General features: G+C 36.5%; 1 protein-coding gene across 1 annotated transcript; it reads left to right on the top strand.

The window, feature by feature from the left end:
- Positions 1-8,985: 8,985 nt before the first annotated feature.
- On the top strand, positions 8,986-9,912 carry LOC127689996 (olfactory receptor 8D1-like). The gene has a single exon (XM_052189565.1). It carries the CDS (start codon positions 8,986-8,988, stop codon positions 9,910-9,912), a length of 927 nt encoding a protein of 308 aa, XP_052045525.1.
- Positions 9,913-11,049: the final 1,137 nt, after the last annotated feature.

Genomic DNA, 11,049 nt, shown 5'->3' with positions numbered 1-11,049 from the left:
TTGGCCAATTGGATTTAATATATATATATATATATATATATATATATATATATATATATATATATAACATTTAATCCTAAAGCAAAAGAATATACCTTTTTTTCAGCACTTCATGGTACCTTCTCTAAAATCTACCATATAATTGGTCACAAGACAGACCTCAACAAATATAAGAATATCAAACTAATCCTATGCCTCCTATCAGATCACTATGGAGTAAGAGTGGTCTTTAATAGCAATAAAATCAACAGAAAGCCCACATACACATGGAGGCTGAACAATACTCAATGATACCTTGGCCAAAGAAGAAATAAAGAAAGAAATCAAAGACATTTTAGAATTTAAAGAAAATTAATGCACAACATACCCAAATCTATGGGACGCAATGAAAGAAAGCAGTGCTACGAGGAAAACTCATAGCCCTGAGTGCCTCCAAAAAGAAATGGAAGAGACCATACACTAGCAGCTTAATGGCCCACGTGAAAGGTCTGGAACAAAAAGAAGCTAATTCACCCAGGAGGAATAGAAGACATGAAATCCTCAAACTCAGGGCTGAAATCAATCAAGTGGAAACAAAGAGAACCATACAAAGCATCATCAAAACCAGGAGCTGGTTCTCTGAGAAATTCAACAAGATAGATAAACCCTTATCCAGACTAACCAAAGGGCACAGAGAGGTATCCATATTGACAAAATTAGAAATGAAAAGGGGGATATTACAACAGAAACAGAGGAAATTAAAAAAATCATCAGATCCTACTACAAATGCCTATACTCAACACAACTGGAGAATCTGGAGGAAATGGACAATTTCCTAGACAGATACCAAATACCAAAATTAAATCAGGACCAAATAGATCATCTAAACAGTCCCATAACCCCTAAAGAAATAGACGGGATCATAGAAAGTCTTCTGACCAAAAAAAGTACAGGACCATTCAGTGCAGAATTCTATCAGACCTTCAAAGAAGACCTAACACCAATACTCTTCAAGTTATTCCACAAAACAGAAACAGAAGAAATACTACCCAACTCATTCTATGAAGCCATAATTATGCTGATACCAAAACCACACAAAGATCCAACAAAGAAATAGAACTTCAAACCGATTTCCCTTATGAATACCAATTCTAAAATAATAAAATTCTTGCCAACCAAATCCAAGAACACATCAAAATGATCATTCACCATGATCAAGTAACCTTCATCCCAGGGATGCAGGGATGGTTCAATATACAGAAATCCATCAATGCAATCCACTACATAAACAAACTCAAAGAAAAAAAAACACAATATTATCCCTTATAAGCCTGATTGTTTTCTAATGAGAGACAGAAAGGGATCGGATACAGAAGGGACAGGATATAAGGAGGAACTCAGAGGAACATAGGGAGGGTAAACCATTATCACAATATAGTACATGGGAAAAATATATTTTCACTAAATGAAAATTTTATAAAAGAACCAAAGCAGTTGCATCATCTGTGATCCAAATACCTATACACTGAGGTAAGAGAATTGTACATTTGAGTCCTTGGGATGCATAGCAAGATTCTACTTCATGAACAGGCAAACAAACCAACAAACAAAAAGGAAAGAAAAACAACAAAAATATAACAAAGCATGAAGCAATAAGGAAATCAGGGAAATTCTGTATCTAATGGTGGAGTCACAAATCCCTGATTTTTTGTTGAATGAACATCTTTAAGAGTACAGGGCATTCTATTAGCTTCAGAGTGTCTGGCTTTATGTGGAGGTCCTTGATCCATTTGGATTTGAGCTTAGTACAAGGAGACAAGGATGGATCAATTCGCATTCTTCTGCATGCTGACCTCCAGTTGAACCAGCACCATTTGTTGAAAAGGCTATCTTTTTTCCATTGGATGTTTTCAGCCTCTTTGTCGAGGATCAAGTGGCCATAGGTGTGTGGGTTCATTTCTGGATCTTCAATCCTGTTCCATTGATCCTCCTGCCTGTCACTGTACCAATACCATGCAGTTTTTAACACTATTGCTCTGTAGTATTGCTTGAGGTCAGGGATACTGATTCCCCCAGATTTCCCTTTGTTGCTGAGAATAGTTTTAGCTATCCTGGGTTTTTTGTTGTTCCAGATGAATTTGATAATTGTTCTTTCTAACTCTGTGAAGAATTGAGTTGGGATTTTGATGGGTATTGCATTGAATCTGTATAGTGCTTTAGGCAAAATGGCCATTTTAACTATATTGATTCTACCGATCCATGAGCATGGGAGGTTTTCCCATTTTTTGAGGTCTTCTTCCATTTCCTTCTTCAGAGTCTTGAAGTTCTTGTCATACAGATCTTTCACATGTTTGGTAAGAGTCACCCCAAGATACTTTATACTGTTTGTGGCTATTGTGAAGGGGGTCATTTCCCTAATTTCTTTCTCAGCCTGCTTATCCTTTGAGTATAGGAAGGCCACTGATTTGCTTGAGTTGACTTTATAGCCTGCCACTTTGCTGAAGTTGTTTATCAGCTGTAGGAGCTCTCTAGTGGAGTTCTTTGGGTCACTTAGGTAGACGATCATGTCATCTGCAAATAATGATAGTTTGACTTCTTCCTTTCCAATTTGTATCCCTTTGACCTCCTTATGTTGTCGAATTGCCCGAGCTAGTACCTCAAGTACAATATTGAAAAGATAAGGAGAAAGGGGGCAGCCTTGTCTGGTCCCTGATTTCAGTGGGATTGCTTCAAGTTTCTCTCCATTTAGTTTGATACTGGCTACCGGTTTGCTGTATATTGCTTTTACTATGTTTAGGTATGGGCCTTGAATTCCTGTTCTCTCCAAGACTTTAAGCATGAAGGGATGCTGAATTTTGTCAAATGCTTTTTCAGCATCCAATGAAATGACCATGTGGTTTTGTTCTTTGAGTTTGTTTATGTAGTGGATTGTATTGATGGATTTCCGTATATTGAACCAACCCTGCATTCCCAGGATAAAGCCTACTCGATCATGGTGGATGATCGTTTTGATGTGTTCTTGGATTCGGTTGGCAAGAATTTTATTGAGTATTTTTGCATCGATGTTCATAAGGGAAATTGGTCTGAAGTTCTCTTTCTTTGTTGGATCTTTGTGTGGCTTTGGTATCAGCGTAATTGTGGCTTCATAGAAGGAATTGGGTAGTGTTCCTTCTGTTTCTATTTTGTGGAATAGTTTGAAGAGTATTGGTGTTAACTCTTCTTTGAAGGTCTGGTAGAATTCTGCACTGAAGCCATCTGGTCCTGTGCTTTTTTTGGTTGGAAGACTTTCTATGACTCCTTCTATTTCTTTAGGCATTATGGGACTGTTTAGATGGTCTAGTTGGTCCTGATTTAATTTTGGTATTTGGTATCTGTCAAGGAAATTGTCCATTTCCTCCAGATTCTCCAGTTGTGTTGAGTATAGGCTCTTGTAGTAGGATCTGATGATTTTTTGGATTTCCTCAGTTTCCGTTGTTATATCTCCCTTTTCATTTCTAAGTTTGTTAATTTGGATACTTTCTCTGTGCCCTTTGGTCATTCTGGCTAAGGGTTTATCTATCTTGTTGATTTTCTCAAAGAACCAGCTCCTGGTATTGTTGATTTTTTGTATGGTTCTCTTTGTTTCTACTTGATTGATTTCGGCCCTGAGTTTGATGATTTCCTGCCTTCTACTCCTCCTGGGCGAAATAGCTTCTTTTTGTTCCAGGGCTTTCAGGTGTGTCATTAAGCTGGTAATGTATGCTCTCTCCATTTTCTTTTTGGAGGCACTCAGGGCTATGAGTTTTCCTCTTAGCACTGCTTTCATTGTGTCCCATAGATTTGGGTATGTTGTGTTTTCATTTTCATTGTGTTCTAAAAACTGGGGAAGACCCTTGAGGACATCGGTACAGGGAGAAAGTTTCTGAACAGAACACCAATAGTGTATGCTCTAAGAGCAAGAATTGACAAATGGGACCTCATAAAATTACAAAGTTTCTGTAAGGCAAAGGACACCATCAAGAGGACAAAACGGCAACCAACAAATTGGGAAAAGATCTTCACCAATCCTACATCAGATAGAGGGCTAATATACAATATATATAAGGAACTCAAGAAGTTAGACTCCAGAAAACCAAACAACCCTATTAAAAAATGGGGTACAGAGTTAAACAAAGAATTCTCACCTGAAGAACTTCGGATGGCGGAGAAGCATCTTAAAAAATGCTCAACTTCATTAGTCATTAGGGAAATGCAAATCAAAACAACCCTAAGATTTCATCTTACACCAGTCAGAATGGCTAAGATTAAAAATTCAGGAGACAGCAGGTGTTGGAGAGGGTGTGGAGAAAGAGGAACACTCCTCCACTGCTGGTGGGGTTGCAAATTGGTACAACCACTCTGGAAATCAGTCTGGCGGTTCCCCCGAAAACTGGGCACCTCACTTCCAGAAGATTCTGCTATACCACTCCTGGGCATATACCCAGAAGACTCCCCACCATGTAATAAGGATACATGTTCTACTATGTTCATAGCAGCCCTATTTATAATTGCCAGATGCTGGAAAGAACCCAGGTATCCCTCAACAGAAGAGTGGATGCAAAAAATGTGGTATATCTACACAATGGAGTACTATTCAGCCATTAGAAAGAACGAATTCATGAAATTCTTAGGCAAATGGATGGAGCTAGAGAATATCATACTCAGTGAGGTAACCCAGACTCAAAAGGTGAATCATGGTATGCACTCACTAATAAGTGGATATTAACCTAGAAAACTGGAATACCCAAAACATAATCCACACATCAAATGAGGTACAAGAAGAAAGGAGGAGTGGCCCCTGGTTCTGGAAAGACTCAGTGAAACAGTATTCAGCAAAACCAGAACGGGGAAGTGGGAAGGGGTGGGTGGGAGGACAGGGGAAGAGAAGGGGGCTTACGGGACTTTCGGGGAGTGGGGGGGCTAGAAAAGGGGAAATCATTTGAAATGTAAATAAATTATATCGAATAAAAAAAAAAGAAATTGTTCTGAAAAAAAAAAAAAAGGGTACAGGGCATTGGTGCTTGAGTATGGGGAGAGCATGCATGCTTAGCCAGACACATGTTGATGAATTCCTGAGTGTCTGAAGCCTTGTTTATTTCCTCCTCATTAACATAGCACCTCTCTGAAAGGCCCCACTGACATTTCATTTTTTTGCTTCTTTTGTTTTTTGAATCTTTTTGAGTTACCTAAGACTAAACAAAATAAATTTTCTGCATACAACAAATCAGTACAAATTTAGTAAAAAGTGACATCTAACTTAATTTTGCATCTTTATAGATGATTTGTGAATACATAAGAACTTTCTTTGAAAGTATCACCATTACTCTTGGGAAAGACGGTAACATTAATCTTAGGAGTCATTCTTTGAGGCTCTTCCTAAATGCTATACACTATAGGGGATTTGTGAACTTATGAGTGTTTTGAATTCATAATAAATCCCAAGTCTCAGGAGCATCACATAAAGGCTCAATATCACAACGTACTCATAGGGCCTGAGAAGCTAGTAGTGATCTTCCTTTTAACACTGATCGTTTGTTCTAATAGATGAATATTGATAATTCAGTTTAGCAAAAATTTTATTTCAGTATTTTACACAATATGTGTAAGAAAGCAGGGGGGTATTTCCTTAAGTATCATAATAATTATCTGTTACATGAAAAAGAAACCAAGCAATTTATAAGAACTTTGTTTTCTCTGCTGGACCTTGGTAAGTTCTCAATGTCATTTATGACAATAGTATAATAACACGTAGAGGAACAGTTGGCTTGACAATCATTTTTATGCACATGCAACATATTAGTTTTACCTGGGAGTATTTATTTCAGTATTTTCTCTGGTAGTGAATATTTCCTATCTCTATTCCTATCATACTTTGCTATTGCTTTTCTATGACAAGGTCTCACAATCTGACTGAATGACTCCAATTCAAATTTAACCAGTGTTTCCCAGCTTACTGGGAGTCCATGACTGAAGAATTTGATATTTGAAATAATTTCTTAGAATGTTTTTACTAGGACTTTGTATCCTGCATATTAACTCATACATATCAAAAAAAAAAAAAAAAAGGAAAGGAAAAACTCAACACTAAAGATATCACCTTTGGGTAAACAGAAATTCTCGCTTTCAACTTTATCTTGAAGGAATCATCTCAGAGCATGAGAATATTGATCATTAATTTATTCACTAGGGTTACCACTTCTGAGTTTCCCCTTTGCCTCAAAAGCACTAGCTAGAGTATACTGTACAAGGTAGAGTCTATATCACAATTTCTCTCAGGCCTCCAGAATAGTGCTTGGTATTTTTTTTAATTAGATATATTCTTTATTTACATTTCAAATGATTTCCCCATTCCTGATCCCTCCCCTGAAAGTCCCATAAGCCATCTCCCCTCTCCCTGTTACCCATCAACCCTTTCCTGCTTCCCTGTCCTAGTATTTCCCTACACTGCAACATGGAGCCTCTTTAACCTCACTCTAAACTTTTATAATTTGAAACTGTGTCTAAGCCAACTATTCTTAAATGTTAATATATTTTTATCACCCTCACCTATATGAAGAGTTTGAGATGAAGAAATACACAAAACTGTATACTTCATTTCAAGCTGGTTTATTTTCCCATAATCACACTGTATGACCATGTTATGTTTTAAATCTTTATTAAGCATTGATTACTGTTTATATACTGAATATTTGCACTCATGAGTTTTGTTCATCATAGATATTCTGAGAATGTTATATTCTCATGCTTTGCTCACATTAAAACTCATAAAATAACTTGATGCAAATTGTAAACAAATTACCAATGAACTGGTCTATGAAATCAATACTTTCTTGATGATAAATCTATCCAAATTTTCACCTTCTTAATATAATGTGTCTTTTTGTTACCCACAGATATGGGACATACAGAGAAGCTTATTTACAGATGGACTCTTCAATGACTTCAAAACACACAAGTTCACTCTGTATGTTTATGAGAGTACAATGGAAACTCAGTTGAAATTATAAGTACCAGTTCATTGATTTGGTTCTTTGCATTTGGGGATCAATTAAGTTCATAGTATGTGAAATATAGATCAAAGCTATTCACATATAGATTTCTTTTTCTTGAAGGATGGCTTGGAAATATATTCTCTTGTTTTTTCCCTAAATGTTTAGTATCTCTTCTGATATCTCTGTTAAACCTAGGAACATTTATTTTCCTATTTTCCCCCTAACCTAATTTGTTCCAAACTAGATAAAATTGTGAGTACTCTGCTGGATTTGGTCTCTTGTTACTTTAAGTTTGTCTATGATGATCTTTATGCTCAGCTTGTTAATTGCAAGGAGACCACATTTCTCTTCTCTTGTATATCATCTAGAATTGCTCTTAAAGGAAGCTTAGAAAACGGATCTATCCTTTGACATCAAAAATAATTCACACTGGCAATTTCTCATACTCATACTTTTGGCTAGTTAGATGAAAACTGTCAGTAAAATAGCAACCATCTCTTATGTAAAACCAGTGGAAGTGTTGCTCTGGAACCATATACCCTGGACTCAAGTTCTGAGTCTGTTCTTCAAATCTTTTAACTTACATTTCTACATGAGAAATATTTACCTCTCCAAGTGTTCTAAAAACTCATTGTCATTAAGCAAACCACATGGAATCAATATGTAATATGTGGGGAAAGATTATGTAGAAAAGAAAGAGAGGGAGAATAAGTAAAGAGTGAGAGTAAACATTTTCTCTATCAAAATGGAAGAGGTATTTGTAACCTGACAATACACACCATCATCTAAGAAAGTTCCATGAAAAAAAACATATCAGAAAAAAGAGTGTGCTGACTAGATTGTATTATTTTTTGAGGGAAGAAATGAAGCAAATGCTTTTATTTTCAGATCCAGGATTAAAACCACCATGGGGTTCCATTGTAGAGTGGTCAGATAATCTAGTTGCATTATTCTTTTGAGTATGTTCATGCAAATATTCTTGTCCTGTAATGATTGACCATTGTATTTACGTGTTTCATAAGTACTGCATTTTTAATTATGATTAAGTTAGTAACCAATTCAAACTTTTGAAGTGATTGAGTGAGAGGAAACACAACTTGTGATCATTGGACTAAGCAACTGTAGCACAGGAGGCTATGCTTTATCATGGCACAGTGGAGAAAGAGCTGTGTCTCAGCCTTTTTCAAGTATGCAAATGGTGTTCGGTGAGTATTGGTTAGGGACAGTTTCCTTTTTAGAATGACTCAATGATTTTTACACAAGCATATGTCTATCTCTCTGCCAGCTGGAGATTTAAAACAAAATAAAAAGAACACTCTTTCAATGTAGTGGGACTGAAGCTTCATCCTTCCTTCCTTCTTTGTGGGCATGTAAAGATTTTGGAGAAATTGTGCTAGAATGTTCCACAATTGTTTCCCCTTTCTACTTTTGCTAGGTTTCTTTCATTGAAATATTGTTGAGTTGGTTTACAGACATTCTTTTGCTTTTTTGAGAAAGGGTTAAACAATGGAAACAGTTTGATACTATATCCTAGGTAGCTAAAATTCTACAATCCCCAAATTCATGTCTTAGCTCCTTGAGTTGTGTGGCTTAAAGTATGAACAAGCACACAATTTCTACTCTTCATCTTTCAGTAAAAATTACCTCAGTCAGGGAAAAATAAAACATGCCTCCTTAGGGAAAAATTTACTTTGGCTTCTGGACACAGGTGGTAAGTCATTTCAAGCCAATGAAGAAGCAATTTATTTTGTGATCTGAGTTCACACACAACTTGGACACAAATTTAAAGGTGATAAATTAGACGTTCTTGGACCATAGAATGAAAATGATACATTGACACATTGTTAATCTCTCTTTGAAGATTTAATTTCATTTAGAAGTGGAGTAAAAGTCTTCCAAAATGTAAACTTTAGTTGCATATGAGGGTAGACATGTTTATGGTGGTATGATAGTAAACTAAATATTTAATTTCTATTTCTCCAGAAATCTTCAAATAATGGAAACCGGAAATCATTCTGTAGCAGTTGTGTTTGTCTTGGTGGGGTTAACACAGCAGCCTGAGCTCCTGTTGCCCCTCTTTATTCTGTTCCTGGGCATCTATGTGCTGACAGCAGTGGGGAACCTGGGCCTGATCCTGCTCATCACAGTCAGCCCACTGCTGCACACTCCCATGTACTATTTCCTCAGCAGCTTGTCATTTGTTGATCTCTGCTATTCCACTGTCATTACACCCAAAATGCTGGTGAACTTTCTTGGGAAGAAAAATTTCATTACCTATTCAGAGTGCATGTCTCAGTTCTTTTTCTTTGCAATCTTTGTGGTCACTGAGGGGTACCTCCTGACTGTTATGGCATATGATCGCTATGTGGCCATCTGCAGACCATTGCTGTATAATTTGATGATGTCCTCTAGACTCTGCTCACTGTTAGTGCTGGTTGCCTTTACCCTAGGCCTTTTTTCTGCTGTGGTACATACAAGTGCTATGATGAGTCTGAACTTCTGTAAAACCTACATCATAAGCCATTACTTCTGTGATGCTCTCCCCCTCCTCAAACTTTCCTGCTCTAACACACATCTCAATGAGCTTCTCATATTTATTATTGGAGGGATCAACACCTTAGTGCCCACTCTAGCTGTTGTCATCTCCTATGTTTTCATTTTCTCTAGCATCCTTCACATCAAGTCATCAACGGGAAGATCCAAAGCCTTTGGAACCTGCAGCTCTCATCTCATGGCTGTAGGGATCTTCTTTGGGTCTATAACCTTCATGTATTTGAAGCCTTCTTCTAGTAATTCTCTGGAGCAAGAGAAGGTGTCTTCTGTGTTCTATACCACAGTGATCCCCATGCTGAACCCATTAATATATAGTTTGAGGAACAAAGATGTGAAGAAAGCCTTAAGCAGATTTTCAATAGGGAGATAAGCCTTACTGTTTATAAATAATACATAGTAGAGGTGAATTCTTCTAATGAAAATAATTCTATTCACTTTTATTTCTTGCAATATATAGCATATCTATATCATATATAACATATATGCTATATATAGCACATCTATATCTGTATTTTATACAAACATTATACCATGGGGCTACATTTACTATTCATATTTAATGAAGTGCTTTACCATATAGCATTCATTATTTTTTACAATAAAGTGAAAAATGATCTTGTAAATCAGGTATTAATGCTTTGATAAGAAAATTGGTCTCTCCCTGTTATATAAATAAAATTATAATACAGAGTTTTCTCCAGCCTTTATTTTTTCTTCCTAATATCCCATAGTTGCATATTGAACCATTTATGTATCTGTAGTTCTGTCCATAGGAAGGGTTGTGGTCCAATAAACCTTTCTATGATATATAAATATCATAGATTTTTGACTGGGTCTGCAACTTGCTCGGGAGAAGTAGGCACATCTTTTAATTCATGATTTCAATGACTGTTTCATAATTGAATGATATAATTTTATTGCCTTTATCACAATTTTCTAGCTCTTGAATCTTTTTCTTTCTCCTCATATGCATTGTTTCTTTGGCCTCAGAGAAGACAGTAGTACAAATGACTTGTATAGGCCTAAAACTTTTGCTCAGCATTATAGTTAGCCCCAAGTCTGTATTTAACATTGTTAAGTGTAAATGGAAGTTTTTCTCTTTAGTGTTGAGATTAGATTTTGACCAAGGATGTTAACAAATATTTATAAAGTAATTTGGATGTATGTACATTCAGATGGCCAATAGTAGCAACTCCCACCAGAGAATTATGTATTAACTACTGATGGAATCTGAATCTGGAGAACAGCAACCTTCAGTTGTGTCACCACAGTTCCCACAAGACTCTAGTACGTACATAGTCCTAACCCCAAAGACACAGATGCTCCTGACCATAACCAGGGAACAAAGACCTTTCTACATAGACAATTTGAAAAGGAGATTAATAATGGACAATGATGAAAAGGAAAGGGTACAGAAAATACCAAAGAAGGGAGACAATGAAAGGGTCTGAACTTAAGGACAACCAAACTTCATGATGCACATGTGTGAAACTGTATTTATTATTGA

This window comes from Apodemus sylvaticus, chromosome 7, assembly GCF_947179515.1.
Source record: "Apodemus sylvaticus chromosome 7, mApoSyl1.1, whole genome shotgun sequence".
Taxonomy (NCBI): domain Eukaryota; kingdom Metazoa; phylum Chordata; class Mammalia; order Rodentia; family Muridae; genus Apodemus; species Apodemus sylvaticus.
This window is presented reverse-complemented; position numbering and strand designations above follow the sequence as displayed.

What these genes read in the sequence shown, in the direction of transcription:
- LOC127689996 (XM_052189565.1), top strand. Translation starts at nt 8,986, where the DNA reads ATGGAAACCGGAAATCATTCTGTAGCAGTTGTGTTTGTCTTGGTGGGG.